Raw genomic sequence first — 17304 nt, 5'->3', positions numbered from 1 at the left:
CGTGGCCCTGCGTGTCTTCCGGTGCATAGCCGCGCCCCCCCCCAGCCAATCACGGCCGGGGAGGATCCGCCGGCCCCGCCTCTCCTCGTTGCGGATCATGCGCAGCTCGCGCCTGCGGAACTGCGGATCCCGGGTCTGACAGGGTTTGGGGCTGTTTCCATTGAATGACCGGGAAGGGTGAGGCCCCCGCGGTGGCCCAGGGGTTGGCGCCGAGGGTCGTGGGCCATCAGAGCACAGCGACCGGCAAAAAACGCAGTCCCCGCATCCAAATTTGGGTCTCAGAGGGTGGCAGTCTTGCGTTCCTGGGAAGCCAGGGTTCCTAGTGGTCGCAGATGGGGGGTACCAACCCTCCCTGATTTGGGGCATCTGACAAGGTGGCCTCGGGCATTTCCCCTTTTCCCGCATCCCCATCTAGATCTTCGAGGTTCATCTCCCCAAACTGACTCCCGGAGCCTTCTCGAGCCGCTGCCCCCACCCCATCTCCCCGTACCAGCTCACACTAAACATTGTTTCCTTAATGTACCTGTAAGATTCCCCCTTAGCCTGGGCCCCTCGGGACAGAGGCCAGATGGACCCAAATCGTCCGGAGCTATCAAGATGCCATCCCAGGGTGATGTGGCTCCCCGGAGAGTCGTAAAGCCCCGCTCGGGAGGGGTCCTTGGCGCTGGGGCCGAGGCTCCGCAACTGGCATTGGGGGCTGCGGGGTCCTCAAGACCCCAGAACCTAGGGATGCGACCACAGCCTCGCCAGACTGCCACAGGGCGCAGCTCGGCCCAAGCCGGAGACCCTACTGGGATTCGCAAGCTGGGCTCCTTGCCTCTCCCAGAATTCAGGCTTGCAGAGTATCTGCAGGTGTTTGCGAACCACCTGCAACGGAATAATTTGGAACACCTGTTGAAACTCCAGATTCCCGGATTTGAAGCGGGGGTGGGGGTGGGGAGGTAACGGACTGGGAATCCTGGATTTTAACGAGGTGTCTTAAGGGATGCTGTGTATACTAGACTTGGGGGTTGAGAGATAAAGCGAAGAAAGAGTGTAAGTGTCCCCTGTTTTTGCCCCTAGCTGTCGGTGCATAGCGTTCCTGCAAAACTGCTGAACGGAAAAGGACCTTCGGGAAATTTCTCTGGACACCGCTGAAATTAACAAACCTAGTGGCCCTGGGCCTTTCCAGTTTTTCCCGGCAAGTGGATTTCGAGGCAACATGTCTGCTTCAATGAAAGAATGCCTGCAGCTTCAGCTGCTGGAGATGGAAATGCTGTTTTCTATGTTTCCTAACCAAGGAGAAGTAAAACTTGAAGATGTAAATGTCCTGACGAATATAAAGCGATATTTGGAAGGCACTAGGGAGGCGCTGCCGCCAAAAATCGAATTTGTGATTACCCTCCAGATTGAGGAGCCCAAGGTAAGTACTCTGCGCTGTTTTCATTGTTGCCAGGTGCCCGGTTTTTTTTTAGTGGAAACACTTGGAACATGAGATTTCTGTCCAGGAAGCAAATAGAGAATATTCCAAATTCATATATCCTTTATTTGTTTGAAAGTGAAATGTGTAAAACGTGGGATGCCCTTGTAAGTTGTCTTCAATAAATATCTTGAATTTTACATAAATATGCACATCTTTTTAACAAATATGTGGTGTTTTTATTAAAAACATCTGGCAGTCTCATACTACCATTACTATTCTGTTCACTCACGTTTTTTACGATTCCAACTATTGTAGTATGTGTTGTACATGTATCATGATTTTTATAAAGCTAAATATTGCCTTTAGCAAAACTGACTTGTAAGGAGTGGATGAATGTTTCTTGGGTGGCACCATGACACAAAGCAAATACAGACAGGAAATCTAAATCCTTAAAGTGAATTTACCTTCATCTTCTGATCCATTGTCTCTAGCAACATGAGCATAGCATAGGTAACAAGTGGACTAGGCTTTTGAGAATGCCTCCTCTAGTGATTTCCTGCTCACCCTTCAGCTGTCATTTCCTTAAAGAGGATCTCCTGCTTCCCAGAGTGACTTCTGTCTCACCAGTGACACATTTCATCAGATCCCTGTGCTTCTCACCACTGAAATTAAGTACTTGCGATTCGTAATTATTAGATTAATGCTTTCTCCTTCACTAGGCTCTAGTCTTCAGGAAGAGCAGAAATTGTGTTGCATCTAGCTTCTTCACTTCTTCATCCTAGTATGGGGTCCCTGACACATGGTGGACGTTCAGTAAACACTGGAATGCGTGAATGCATAAATGGAAGAAATAGTGTATGTGATGTTCTCAGTACAGTCTCTGGCCCATAGCTGACACTTAGTCGTAGCGATAACTGTTATGTTTATCAAAATCATGCTGTTGCCACTGATAAACTAGCTTAGTTGATTTTCTGGTTCTTAAATCTATTTGATTTTCATTTTAAGGTGAAAATTGATTTGCAAGTAACCATGCCTCACGGCTACCCCTATGCAGCGTTGCAGCTATTTGGACGGTCGTCTGAGCTTGACCGACAACAGCAACTCCTGCTCAACAAGGGTCTCACTTCCCATATAGGGACTTTTGATCCAGGTGAGCTCTGTGTATGTGCAGCAATCCAGTGGTTGCAGGACAATAGTGCCTCCTATTTTCTGAACAGAAAGCTTGTTTTTGAACCATCTACACAAGCAAAGCCAGTCAAGAACACATTCCTCCGAATGTGGATCTACAGTCACCATATATATCAGCAGGACCTAAGAAAAAAGATTTTGGATGTTGGGAAAAGGTTGGATGTGACTGGATTTTGCATGACAGGAAAGCCGGGTATAATCTGTGTGGAGGGCTTCAAAGAGCACTGTGAGGAGTTCTGGCACACAATTAGGTACCCCAACTGGAAACACATTTCCTGTAAGCATGCTGAAAGTGTCGAAACCGAAGGAAACGGAGAGGATCTGCGCCTTTTCCATTCTTTTGAAGAATTGCTCCTTGAGGCCCATGGCGACTATGGATTAAGGAACGACTATCACATGAACCTGGGCCAGTTCTTAGAATTTCTCAAAAAACATAAAAGTGAGCATGTGTTCCAGATATTATTTGGTATTGAAAGTAAAAGCGCAGACGCCTAGGAAGCTAGTAAGAGGCCTGTGCTTATAATTTCTCTAAGTCGGTATTTCTGTGAACAAGACCAAAATAAAAGGGCCAGTGGCTGTTTGGCATCCTCTGTGAGACCCCTAGCCCCACAATTTTTATCTGGTAATGAAACACAAAGGACTTTTAACTTTATAACAGTGCAATTGTAATGTTATCTCTATGTTCTTGTGTTAAATGAAAACTATTTAATTGTAAACTAATAAAAACAGCCAATTTAACCAGCAAAACTGACTTGATTAAAGAGGCGTCCAAAGCCCGTAATTAATATCGATAGTCAAACTGCACCTCTGAACTCATACATAATATTCCTCTCTCGTGCAGTCAGCACATGATGATGCAGCACATTTTCTTTCTTTCATTATTGGGGAATGGATTCTAAGTCAAGTTTAAAGTGAGAAGAGCACATCTTGACTACATTCCTTGCTTCAAGTTAAACCCTCTGTTTATAGTTTTTTTTTGTTTTTTTTGTTTTTTTTTAGTAAAACTCGATCCTGACTATGGTAACAGAGGAATCAGAGCAGCAAAGTCTCAAGAGTAATGAAGATGACACATAGTGCTCTGTGTTCTCTGCCGGGCTGTTTTCACCAGCTGATTCATGATATTAAGGATAAGGATACCATAATAGTCTTAATTCTCATTCACAAAAAAAGATGTGGTTTCATGCGTACAAAGTATTCCCCGAGTACTACATACTGGCAGCCTTTGCCTGTGCACAAGGCACAAGGTTTGTAGGACGGGAGTGTTGAGGAGGACCACAATGGCAGGCTCTGCTCCATCACCTTGGTGGGGAAAAATCAAGCTGTGCATTTCCGTGAGAAGTCACTGCCATCTCCTCTAAAAATATGGCTTCACCAGCCTTTGTCAAAAGTGAGTTTGTTTTGATGACAGGGACCCCTATTTAACTAGCACCTGCCACACCTTTTCATTGCAAAGTATCCACCCTCCCCCAGAATTTCTGGGAGTCCTACCTGTGTTAAGAGATGTCCTGAGCTGACCCTGCAACTTTCTGTGGTTTCCATGGTCTCTCTTTAGCCACTACTGGAAGCATTTCATTTTCTTTCTCTAGAAGGATTTCATTCTCCAGCTGCTGTCAGCCACCCCACTGATGCGCTGGTCCCCTCAGGATGCCAAAAATGGATGCCAAGGGTTAGTAACTCGAAGGGGAATGAGTGCCTCACTCCCTAGGTCACATTCTCTTAGACGCCAGACATTGCTGCATGTGCCGGAGAGTTTACAGAATTTTTGGTGAAATGGTACATTCTGTGTCTAGGGTGCAGACACATGTCCTTGAGCTAGGGCAAGGATATAATGCAACAGCAGACCCTGCACTAAGCTGACTGCCTTGACCTTGAGGCCTTGAAACTGGGTCTATTCTGTCCTGCCCACACTATTAGCTCAGAATGAGTTTCTTTCCAGGGCACAACTCAGACCTTTAAACCAAGGGCCTCGTCATGGGCCTGCCTTGCCAGATGATCCAGTTTGCCCATTCATGTCTTAATCCAGCCTTGGATGTGGCTGGGGCCCAAGCCAAGGACCTTATACTTTACCTTTATCGATATACAAAGGGAAGAAGTAGAACTTATATTGCCAAAGACTCATTTCTCAGTCTTTGTCAGGACTGAAAACAAGATAGTCTAGGAGCCAGTATCCTGCATAGTATCCCCAAGATCATCAGTAAGTAGCATTCACAAGTTTTTAGGCCCTAAATATATGTGACTCAATTTTTTTCCATATTAGATGTCATCCACCTAATAATGTGCCTAACCCTCTCATAGAGGATTTTTTTTCAATGATTAACTTAGCAGAAGTTGTGATGGAAAGATGAAGAAGCTGAAAGAAGTATAATATAGAATAAAAAATTTGCTTAATTCACTAAATGAAAGGAATAACTTATTTTATGAACTCTTTACTGCTTCTGTAGCTATTTCTGGTAGTAATTTTTTAGGACCCATTTTTACATGCTTGGTATTACCATGCAGTAATATATTTTTCCTATCAGAAACACTAATAGTAGACATTAATTATGGGAGAAGTATAGGTTTTATAGAAAAATATATACATAATTATAATTCAAAGCTCAGCTTTGTGTGTATAGTAGACTGCTAGTTTTCTTTGCCCAGACTGAGGGGCACAGGCAACCCTCCTCCACACACACACACACACCCCACTTACTCTGAGAAACTACCCTTTCTCTGTATGGTTTGGGAGAAGTAAGTGGCAGCCTTCTAGAAAGATGGTTTTGAGCTCTTGCCGCTTAAATCCATAGTGCCGTCCTCATTTCCAGCCTACTGAATGTTTAGTCACTCAGCACTTCTGAGGTACCCAACATCTGCCCTTTTTTTTCCTGGAAAGTCAAACATCAGTCTGAATCACTTGGAATTTAAGGATCGTGATCTTGTATACATTATATTTTTAAACAGTTATTTGGAAAGTATGTGCTTTATAAATATTGCAGTGTCTTTTTAAAACTTACTGATTAAATCAGCCTTTCTTCACCTATGTTCTCTGCTTCTCATTCCTTACTGGTCTATTATGTGCTAGGCTAAAGGCTGAGGGTACTTGCATAGTGGATTAAGGAGTGAGCCAAATGAGTTGACAGACATAATACAAGAACCTCTAAAACATCCCTATATTAAATCCGAAGTATGTTGCCTGTGAATGTGAGTCTCCACATGGGAAGGCCTGAGGGAGCCTACTGAGGTCTTCACAGAACTTTTTGAACAGAACAGTTTTCTTTCATTTTCTTTTATCTTATGTAGCCCAGTAGTAAGTTGAAAGAACGGGTATTTTCTAAAGATGACATGCTTTGCTCCAAAATCCTTGTTTTATATAGAATCCTGATTTACCTCAAAACTCAGCCCATTGAGTCTCCCTCATAAGATCTACATGGTAGAACCACTTTCCCTGCAGCCTGGGCCAGCTATAGCAGCCTTTTTCTGAGCCCAGTTAAAGCTAGAAGCATTTGGATCAACCCATAAATCAGTCTGAGGAGTGGACACAAATTTCAAGGAACCTAGCAAACATTGAAGGACCTCGTTGGTCATGGGGGAACAAAGTCCACAACCAGTTATTCCCCATGGAGGTAACATCCTAATACACATCGGACATCAGTTTCCATATGCTTGGCTGAGGTGGCAGACTCTTGTACTTTCATGAGATCTTAGCCAGGAATTCAGTAAATCTCATGCCTGTGCTCTACGTCTTATGAATGTATCATCAATTTGTCAGACCAGCGTGATGCCCTAGCAGTGAGATGATCAAGGTTTGGTGTCAAGAATTAAATTCTGGTGCAGAACCAGAGAGTTAATGGAACATTGAAAAAAGGCAATCTATAATGTTTATTGGTAGCACAAACTGCTTCAGTGGCCCCCTACTTAATGGAATATAGGAAAAACAAGAAAGCATCAGCCTAATCAGTAGCTACAAGAAAGAGAACTTGTCTGTCAGCTGCGGTTGGAATCACCATCTGATCAAGTTTATGTGATCCAAAGATCATACTGAGTTAGGATGTGCTAAAAATCACACCCCTGTTTCTCTTAAAGATTTTGTTGATGAGATTTACCGCTGCAAATTATGGGTGGTTCCAGCCAGAATAACCCTTTTTTTGTGTGTGATTAAGGATCCAATGTGGTGATAGATGATAAAGAAATTAATCTTCAATGAGACCTCTTCACTGAGCAAATGACTAGACAATGGATTTTTTCCTATATACACTTAGTCCTAAGAATACACTTAGTTCCATAGACCACAATAATTTCTAAGGGCCTAGAAATTTGCATTTATTCAGAGCTCTGTTTCCAGGTGATTTCCAAAAGGACTAGTGGTTTCCTTTCTGCAATGCATTGTTATTCTAGTAAATGGAACCTCAAAGGAAGATTTTGGATATTACAGAGTTCATCACCTTAGGGGTCTTTCATTCATAGCTATGCATGGCAATTTGCTGAAGGCCTTGACACTCTATTTTGGGGGCTCTAGTCAGGTTTTTCTGTTGCTGTTGTTATACATGTCAAGTCAGGCCTACATTGGGTTGCCCATCTATTTGGTCCTAACCCCAGCTGATATTTAGTTGATATACAGTGGTGTGGCTGTATCAGTTGTATACTGTATGCCAGTATACACTGGCACTCATTTTACTTAGTCAATATCTGTGCTGTCTGAGTTGTTAAATTTTGCAACATCATTTCAGGCTATGAGGCCCAGTGATTTACTGGCCACCACCAAAGATTTCTGTAGGCCAAACTATGCTGATTACAGTGGACCAGCTTCCTATTATAACTGCTTCTACTGTGTCTCCATTTGTTAATTGCTGCAAAGCACTGCTATTCAGCCTCTATCAACCCTAAGATTCTGATGTTTCCATTAAAATAGGGAGCCCAGGCGTGCCTGGGTGGTTCAGTGGTTTGAGCCGCTGCCTTCGGTTCGGGTCACGATCTCAGGGTCCTGGGATCAAGTCCCGCATGGGCTCTCTGCTCGGCAGGGAGCCTGCTTCCCTCTTACTCCCTCTGCCTGCCTTTCTGCCTATTTGTGATCTCTATCAAATAAATAAATAAAATCTTTAAAAAAAATAAAAATAAAAATAAAATAGGGAGCCCATTAATAAAATATAATAAAATATTAACAAAACAAAAAAGGGAGCCCATTTTTAACCACAGTGTTTCCCACAGGTCTCCCAGAGCCATCAAAATGTCCTCAATTAAAAAAAAAAAGTCGTTAATGAAATGCTGATTCCACTAATACATTAAAAGAGTCATACACCATGACCGACTGGGATATATTCAAGGGATGCAAGGATGGTTCAACATCAGTAAATCAGTCAATGTGAAACATCACTTCAACAAAATGAAGGAAAAAATCATATGATCATCTCAAAAGATGCAGCATTTGACAAAATTCAATATCCACAATAAAAACTCTAAACAAAGTGTTTATAGAGGACATAATAAAAGCCACATCTTATAAGCCCACAGCTAATATTATACTCAATGGTAAAAAGCTGAAAATTCTTTCAGTCAGGAAGAAGGCAAAAATGCCCATTCTCACCACTATGTTGAATAACATAGCAATGAATAACAGAGCAATGAGGCAAGAAACATAAATAAAAGGCATCCAAATTGAAAAGAGAAATAAAACTGCCTCTATTTGCAGATGACTTCATAATTATTTGTATATAGAAAACCTTGAAGACTCTATCAAAAATCTTGTTAGAACTAAAAAATTAATTCAGTAAAGTTGCAGGATACAAAATCAACATACAAAATTTGTTGTATTCCATACACGAATGACAAACTGTCATAAAGAAAAATTAAGAAAACAATACCATTTAAAATTGCACAATTGCATTAAAAAACCCTTGAAATAAATTTAACCAAAGTAATGAAAGATCTGTACACTGAAAACTATAAGACATTAATGAAAGAAATTGAAGATAACAAAAATAAGTGAAAGGTATTCCATGCTCATGGACTGGAAGAATTAATATTGTTAAAATGTCCATGCTGCCCAAATCAATCTACAGATTCAATGCAATCCCTATCAAAATTCCAATGGCATTTTTCACAGAAATGCAAAAAAAAATCCTAAAATTTGCACAGAACCACAAAAGAACCCAAATATTCAAAGCAATCTTCAGAAAAAAGAACAAATCAGGAAGCATCACGCTTCCTGATTTCAAACCATATCATACAAAGCCGTAATGATCAAATAGTATGCCACTGGCATAAAAACAGACATATAGATCAATGGCACAAAAGAGAGAGCCCAGAAATAAGCCTACACATATATGGTCAATAAACAACAAAGGAGTCAAGAATACAACAGGGAAAGTTGTATTATTGGAATTATTGTATTGTATTATTGGAAAGTCTTCCGATAACCATTAGAAAAACTGGACAGCCACAAGCAAAAGAATGAAACTCAGCCACTACCTTACACCATTCACAAAAACCAACTTAAAATGGATTAAAGAATTGAATGAAAAACTTGAAACCATAAAATTCCTGGAAGAAAGCACAGGCAGTAAGCACACTGATGTCAGTTTTGGTGATTACTTTTTGGATTTGCAACCAAAAGCAAAGGTAAAAAAAGTAAAAATAAACAATTGAGACTACATCAAAACTAAAAAACTTCCACACAGAGAAAGAAACCATCAACAAAAGGAAAAGGCAACTTACTGAATGACAGGAAATAGTTGGAACGCACATATTTGATGAGGTTAATATCCAAAATATATAAAGAACTCATACAACTCAATAGAAAAAAAGTCCTTTAAAAATAGAGGATCTGAGTGCGCCTGGTTGGCTCAGTGGGTTAAAGCCTCTGCCTTTGGCTCAGGTCATGATCTCAGGGTCCTGGGATAGAGGCCTGCATCGGGCTCTCTGCTCAGCAGGGAGTCTGTCTCCCCCACCCCCGCCTCTCTGCCTGCTTGTGATCTCTCTCTCTGTCAAATAAATAAGTAAAATCTTAAAAATAAATAGAGGATCTGAATAGACATTTTTCCAAAGAAGATACACAGATGGTCAACAGACACATGAAAAGATGCTCCACATCATTAATCATCAAGGAAATGCAAACCAAAACCACAATGAAGTTTTATGACACACCTGATAAAATGGGTATTATTGAAAAGAAATAAATGTTGGTGAGGATGTGGGGAAGAGAGTACACTTGTGAATCCTTGTTAGGTATGTAAATTGGTACAACCACTATGGAAAACAGTATGGAGATTCCACAAAAAATTAAAAATAGAAATACCATATGATCTACAATTCCACTTTTGGGTATTTATCCAAAGAAAATGAAAATGCTAATTTGAAAAGACATCTACACATCCATGTTCATTGCAACATTATTTTTAATAACTAAGATATGGAAACAACCTCCATGTCTAATAGCAGATGAATGAAAAAAGAAAATGTAATTTTGTGTATATATAAATATTTCAGTCATACAAACGTAAAATCTTGCCATTTGTGACAACATGGGTGGACCTTATAGGCATTATGCTCAGTGAAATAAGTCAGAGAAAGACACTGCATGATCACTTTTAGATGTAGAATCTCAATAAATAAATGGGGATGTTATGAACAGCATGGTGACTATAGTTAATGCTGTATTGCATAAAAGTTGCTGAGAGTAAATCTTAACAGTTCTCATCACAAGAAAAAAATTTTGGTGATGGATGTTAACTGGACTTATTGTGGTGATCATTTTGCATTTATATACACAAATATCTAATCATGTTGTATATGTGAAACTAACATAATGACACCCCAATTTTTAAAGAAAATGCTTTTCATAGGTGCTGCTACTCCCATTACTGTTGTATTTCTCAAGTCTTTAGTGAAAGGAGGGTCAGTGACAGGTCTTCTTGGGAGACTTTAGATCACCAGGATTAAAATGGTTTGATCACACATGACAAATGTGGAGTGTGACAAATGTTGGAGTGGTCCAACATTCCTATCACTGTAGTCTTTGAATTCTTTTACAGTATTTCAAGGAACGCTTGCATTCTCAATTTCATTTAATGTGGGCCACTAGTAAGTCTACATTTCAGTCAACTAATTGAACCAACAAGTAGAATGACTTTTAGTTGCTCAAGGCAACACACGGGATCCAGAATCCGTGGCAAGTGCACCCCTATCCATTCTACCCAATCCAAAATTGCACTTCTCCTTTCTCAGTACATTTTCAGTAGCCCATACATTTTCCCTCAGGTTTTGCCAATATAAATTTAAAAAGTCAAGAATTCTTTTGGTGGGATTCCCTTTCTAACTATATCCACCACAGGTCCACTATGGAATGTGATATTTAGTGTGTGGAGGTAATGAAGAATAATGTGGGAAGAGTGGGAGGTAAACTGAGGGAGCTGAATACAGGATTTCCGAGCAAGGCAGTTAACAACCTCCTTAGACAGGAAGAGCACCCACTTTGATTAGCAATGGAGGACAGGTCCATTCTTCCAGTTTGCTTAGGGGGTAAGGGGTTTCCTGGGATACAGGACTTTCAGTATTCAAACCTGGGTTATTGTTTACACTAGCTTAGGGTATCACATGTCTTCCAAATCCCCCTACCCATAAATCCCCATTCCAAACCAAGGTCCTACTGTTTCTGATCAATATTCTTAAATACAAGATCTGGTGAAAGCTGTGAATGCAATTCCTGGTGGAATCTGGCAACCAGGAGGCAACCAGGAGGATCAAGAATTATCTTGTTATCAGTTATTTCAGCCTTACAGCTAGCAAGATAGAAAATATTCTTTTGGTAAAAACATAGGCAATTTCTAGTTTTTATGCTATGCCTTGAACTGAGGCTGTAAGCCTTTGAGTCTATATTATCTCTTTCTAAATGAACCCGTCTCTGTAGAAGCAACCACCCCTTCCCACAGTCCTGGATTTCTTCCCCCTTTACACTGTTTGATGGCACCAGCCATTTGCCAGCCCAAACCTTCCCATCCTCGGATAATGCATTCCATCCATTTTTTGCTTCATGTTTGTGTTTTTGAGGCCCCAAAGATATTTTGCTACATTACTTTTTATTAACTTTATATTTTTACTATTTATATTTAGCTCTTTAACCTATCTGAGGTGTCCCTTTTTATATGATGTAAGGTAGGGTTCTAGTTTTAATTTTCTCCATGTGGGAGGCCAGTCTTCCCAATTCTTTTACGAAACAACCTATATTCCTTTTATCTGTTGATTTTTGTGCTACCTTTGTAATTCACATAATCAAGGGGTCTGTGAGCTTCCATGACTTTGATGTATACGAAAATATCTGGATTTTGGAGGTTAGTATAAGGTAATGTAAAATATTTCATTAATATTTTAATATCAATTATGTATTGAAATGATATCCTGGAGATGTCCGTGTACATAAAATGATAAACATGGATTCCACCTGCTGCTTCTTTTTATGAGGCCACTAGAAATTACACAAGTAGCTCACTTCCTTTTTCTGTTGGGCAAGGCTATTCTACACTGCACTCTAGTGAAGACAGAGTAGACTATGAAGCAGGATTAAACATGGATTTAGAGCCCACCTCCTTCACTTATCAGCTCTGTGGACTTGGTAGGTTCCTTCAAAAATCTGCTTTGTATGAACTTGTAGGGACTACAGGAAACAGAATACAGTAAATACAGCAAATACAGAAGACTTGAAACCTGGTAAGTAATCATCCAATGCTTATTTCATTACCTTTCTCTGAGGATAAGAAAGTAGTTCATTTATCACAGTATACAGCAAGTATGACAACACATGCATTAAATGAAGGTCATGCTGAAATTTTTGAATAGTTTTAAAACGTATGTCCTGTCACATGACTGCAGAGATTCAGCATTATCATTTAAAAAAAATTTTTTTTAAAGATTTTATTTATTTATTTGACAGACAGAGATTACAAGTAGGCAGAGAGGCAGGCAGAGAGAAAGGAGGAAGCAGGCTCCCCGCTGAGCAGAGAGCCCAATGTGGGGCTCGATCCCAGGACTCTGAGATCATGACCTGAACCAAAGGCAGAGACTTTAACCCACTGAGCCACCCAGGTGCCCACAGCATTATCATTTTAAAATATAATAAGATTTTAAGGGAAAAAGACAATCATAATTTTATTCATTCACTTTTTCTATGCTTTAATCAATCTTTTGCATAGGTAATACATTTAAGTTAGAGCTACAAGACAACATGAAACAGACAAGAAATCAGCATTCTGGATCTTTTCAAAGTAACTATATTGAGGAAACTCTTCACTAAATGTTACTTTCAGAAATACTCCCACCCCTTCTATTCACATCTAAAACAATCTGTGTAACCGTCAACCTTCAAAAAATCATTTTATACTATAGTTTTTCCTTGAATATCATCTTACACTTTTTAAAAGCTTTACTTCAAACACAAAATCCTTCAAATAGTTCTACAAATAAATAGCAAATGTTATTGCACCTGAGCTTAAGGATTTAAAATTGTTTCCATTTGTTTAATATTAATTTCTGGGCTATAACTACTGATTGTAATTAGAATATCTCAATACCTGATGCCAAGATAATTTCTGGTGTTGGGGAACTGGTTACAAAATTTCCTCCAAACTCAGAGTGAGTTCCTCATTATCTGAGCTAATCAAGGAAACACGAGGGCAGGTCACTCATGTGGGAACCCAGCTTGTCTAGGAACCATGCTCTCACTCCTGACTCTGGAATTCTCTGCCCTAAGAGGTCGGCTCCACAGGCAGCCCTTTCTCAAGGAGATGATCTGCTCCCTCAACTCAGCTCTTTCCACAGCTATGCTGAACTGAGAACACCAACCTCAGGACGGGGACCACTATCTGCAAGTGCCTGGCAGCAATAGCGCAGGGGACAGGATTCAGTCAGCGGAAGAAGAAAGGTGCTTTCAGAAGGGATATCTGACTGAGGACCGAGGTGATAAGAATATGTAACAATGGAGCAAGAATATTAAAATCTAAGGCTGCACAAGGCATTGTAAACAACAGTGATCTTTCTTAGAAATGTTGGAGTTCAGTTGAGCTAAAAGAACTACTATAATCTAGGATTGGAATAAAAATACCTGAGAAGTTATTTTTCTCTAGGCAACAAAGTAAGTGCTGTTTGTTTTTAGCAAAAGTTCACCTATGCCTAAATTCATTTGTCTTTATATATTTAAAAAAAAAGGTAGATTTTTAATGAAACAGTCAACAAAAGAACTATGGATTTTAATGTTGAGTATATCAATTTATTACTATTTTGGTCTTTCCATTAGTTCCCAATATAAAAATGGTGTGTTTCTCAGTAGTAGGTACAATAGCTTTTAAAGAGAACTTGGGCAAAATAATTAAGAGAGAAAACATAAATACAAGAAAGTAAATGAAGCAAGATTATCTAGTGTGATATTTACCCTAAAGTATATTAATATCCTTCCATGAACTTTTATTGTTAAAGTAAAATTCTTAGTCTAATGAGTTATTACAAAAGATCCCAATCTTTAAAAATTATGAAAGACTTTAAGATCTCATTAACAGAATTAGAAATGTCAGTTATTATGCTACTGGTCTACTTTGGTCTGTATTTTCTGGGCCTCTTTAGGCCAAGAATAACAATCAGGTAGAATCTGGTCATAATCAGTATTATACATCTGAGAGCGGACAAAGTCTTCCTTGTTTGGGGGTTCAGGATAAACTGTGGCTGTCTTTTCTTGGTAAGCATCTTTCACAATCTAGGAATAAAAAAAGAGTATTAATTACTTTAATGAACAGAGTTGATTGTGAGCACATGTCAGTTTTTATCTGTTTCAAAAAATTAATTCATGTCTGTTTAAAAAAATTAAGTTAGATTATAATAAAAGCACACATACACAAAGAAGGTCTAAAATGAAAATGCAATTTTAATCATACAGCAGGAGGAAAATATGATATAAACAATGGAAAGTAAGCATAGAAGAGATGTATCAACTGTGATCATAACAGATAACCCAATGGTGAAAGACTCGACAAGACCTGAATGATAATTAACTTGAACTAAAGGTATTTATTCCTGCTTAGTTTGAACTCAACGTGCAGTTTCAACAATCCCTATGCTGAACACAGCCGCCTACAAAATGTCCTTATTCATCCCTGCTCACCTAAGCAGCTGGACTCTGCGGTCAGTTTCAATGCTCCTCGCCAGGATCACAGAATCTTTCCCTGTCCTGCTGTCACACTCGCTATTCTAGTCCCGGGTCTGGAGAACCCTTAGTGCTGGCTTTCTTCCTTCATGGCTGCACCATACAATGCCATACTTTTCCTAACCCTACCTGGGTCCACGGGGTCACACATTATGCCTTTATTCCTTTCTTTAACAAACAAAAACCCTTTCTCTCCTAGTTCCCACAAGGCAATTTCAAACCTTCCTCTGTCAAATCTACATTTGACTGTTACCACTGGAATGAGAACATTCCAGCTAATCAGAGAAAACAATCTCTATTTCCCCTTGGAACAACTCAAACTATGTCCTCTGTATCTTTGAACCTTCGCTATTCCTTTCTTTGAAAAGAATGGATTCTCCTTGTTGTCAAAATGAATCACTCTATACGTGTCTTTAATTCACCCCAGTTGTTAAAAAAAGGGAAAAAAAAAAAAAAGCAATCCCTGGGAGCTATTTGTATAATAGAGTTATTTGGATAAGTCTGATTTTGAAGATTATTGGAATGATTAAGTATCTCTTCTCAATGCAAAATTATGCATTTGTGAAAAATTATGGTTACAAAGACTGTGCCATATTATGGAGAAATGTTTGTGAAAAACATGAAATAGATGTATACACCATGATTAAGATGACATTAGCAAAAAAAGTCACGCAAAAGAAAAAAAAGAGGTGAATACAAACAATAAAACAGCTTACATTAGAAAAATAGAGTATTGGGTAGTTTCTTCTCTTTTTCCCAAAGTATCTATAGTGTGTTGTTATTACTTTTTAACAGCCTTTTTAAGATATAATTCACTGACTACAAAATCCAAACATTTTAAGTGCACAATTAAATTATTTTTAAATGGGCAGAGTTGTGTAACTGTTACCACACCCAGCTTCCGAACATCTCCATTACCCCGGGGGCCTCTGGTGCTTTTTGCAATGGCTGCATTGAGTTTATGATGAAACCCATTGTTGCATTCCTGACACAGACTGTGTTCCCTCCTCTTTATGCTCCCAGGACATACTGTATCAATGATCTCCTCTCTCAGTGAGGTCTTCACTCTCTCTTGTCAATGCCAGACTCTGCAAGAGCAGCTTGGATTCTCCTATTTTCCTCATTCTCCCCAGACTTAACTTCTGAGCTACTGAAATCACTTTTGTAAAAGGTTCTGGTAACTTCGTACGCACTAAAAGTTCACCCGGGTTTCTCACTACCACAGCTGTGTCTATCGTAATTTCCACTACCATCATGACACTGTGTCTTATCTAATTTCTGACACACTGCTTCGTTCTGAGTCTGTTAAAATCCTGACTTCTCATCACTGACTTCTTGCCTCTGTCTTCTGGACAGAGTGACAAACCACATTCTATTCTCGATTCTTGCCTGTCTGTACTTGCTGTCTTGGTCGACCCAACCACTCCTGGACCTTCCCCATAACCATACAGAAATACTGCCCACACCTTTATTATCTAGTGTCTCTTTAAGCTTCAGTCATTTCCATCAACTTGCTGAAACTGTAGGGATTGTATACGAATGTGCTCTGAAACCTCATGCCTGTGGTCCCCTTAGCCCATCTTCCTCCTTCGACTTGATTCTTTGTCCTGACTTCCCAGTTTCTGTCTCTGCACTCTGCAGAGACATTATTTTCCCATTATTCTAGGTTTAATATCTGAGTCTTTCTGAACTCCCCCTGAGGCTCAGAAAAGGGTGCTTTTGTACTTTCTCCTCCAATCAAAAGCTAACACCTTCTCATTTAAATCTTCAAATTGAACTTAACATGATAATGTGTTGTCCAGAACATTAACAATCCAAACTCCTTAAAAACTAGGAGATATAAATAGTAGAAAATAGGATACTCTTTTGTAGAATCATAATCAAGCAGATCATCTATAGTTTTTGGAAGCATTATGTGTTTTTGAAGCATGCTCCCTCCCTCAGTCAATGAGACAAATAATGGTATGGGAGTCCTAAATATAGTATTGCTTTGATAAATTTGTTAATGGTTTTGATTTTCAACCAAAAGCAATTTTGCTCCTGAGGTGACACCTGGCAATGTCTGGAGACATTTTTGGTTGTCACAATGGGGCAGAGGCTGCTGGCATCTAGTGGGTAGAGGTCAGATGTGCTAAACATTCCATAACATCCAGGAAAACCCCCACAACAGAGTCATCCAGCCAATATGTGCATAGTGCTGAGGTTGAGAAACCCTAGTTTAATCATAAAACATACAAATATAAACATTACAGGCTGACCTCTGCCACCCAAAATTCATCTGTACTAATCCCCAGTACCCCAGAGTGTGATTCTTTTTGGAGACAGGGCCTTTGAAGAGGTAATTAAATTAAACTGAAGCTGGTTGGTGGGCCCGGACCCAAACTGAGTAGTGATCTTACAGGAAAGGTATGTCTCTCGTACCAAGAGAACCAGGGATGTTTATAACCAAGAAAAGGCTGCATGAGGACAGTGAGAAGGCAGTCATCTACAAGCCAAGGAGAGAGCCCTTTGAGAAAATCCAGCCTCCAATCCCCCATCCTAGATTTCTAGCCTT

General features: G+C 39.8%; 2 protein-coding genes across 3 annotated transcripts in view; one reads left to right on the top strand and one right to left on the bottom strand.

Annotated features, from left to right (window-relative positions):
* The first annotated feature begins 99 nt into the window (after nt 1-99).
* On the top strand, nt 100-3579 carry RWDD2A (RWD domain containing 2A). Its single transcript, XM_044246402.1, has 3 exons — nt 100-177; nt 1063-1402; nt 2408-3579. The coding sequence occupies exons 2-3, from the start codon at nt 1202-1204 to the stop codon at nt 3083-3085; spliced, it is 879 nt and encodes a 292-aa protein (XP_044102337.1). The 5' UTR covers nt 100-177; nt 1063-1201; the 3' UTR covers nt 3086-3579.
* Nucleotides 3580-12709: 9130 nt separating this feature from the next.
* Nucleotides 12710-17304, bottom strand: part of ME1 (malic enzyme 1) — a 184473-nt gene continuing 179878 nt past the window's right edge. For both annotated transcript variants that reach the window (XM_044246382.1, XM_044246391.1), the window contains exon 14: nt 12710-14303. In XM_044246382.1, coding sequence (XP_044102317.1) covers nt 14133-14303 — 171 coding nt within the window. In that variant the 3' untranslated portion in view covers nt 12710-14132. The remainder of the gene's footprint in view (nt 14304-17304) is intronic.

The sequence above is a fragment of the Neovison vison genome, chromosome 1 (assembly GCF_020171115.1).
Source record: "Neovison vison isolate M4711 chromosome 1, ASM_NN_V1, whole genome shotgun sequence".
Classification (NCBI taxonomy): domain Eukaryota; kingdom Metazoa; phylum Chordata; class Mammalia; order Carnivora; family Mustelidae; genus Neogale; species Neogale vison.
Note: the sequence above shows the minus strand (reverse complement) of the source record. Positions and strands in the feature narration are given on the sequence as shown.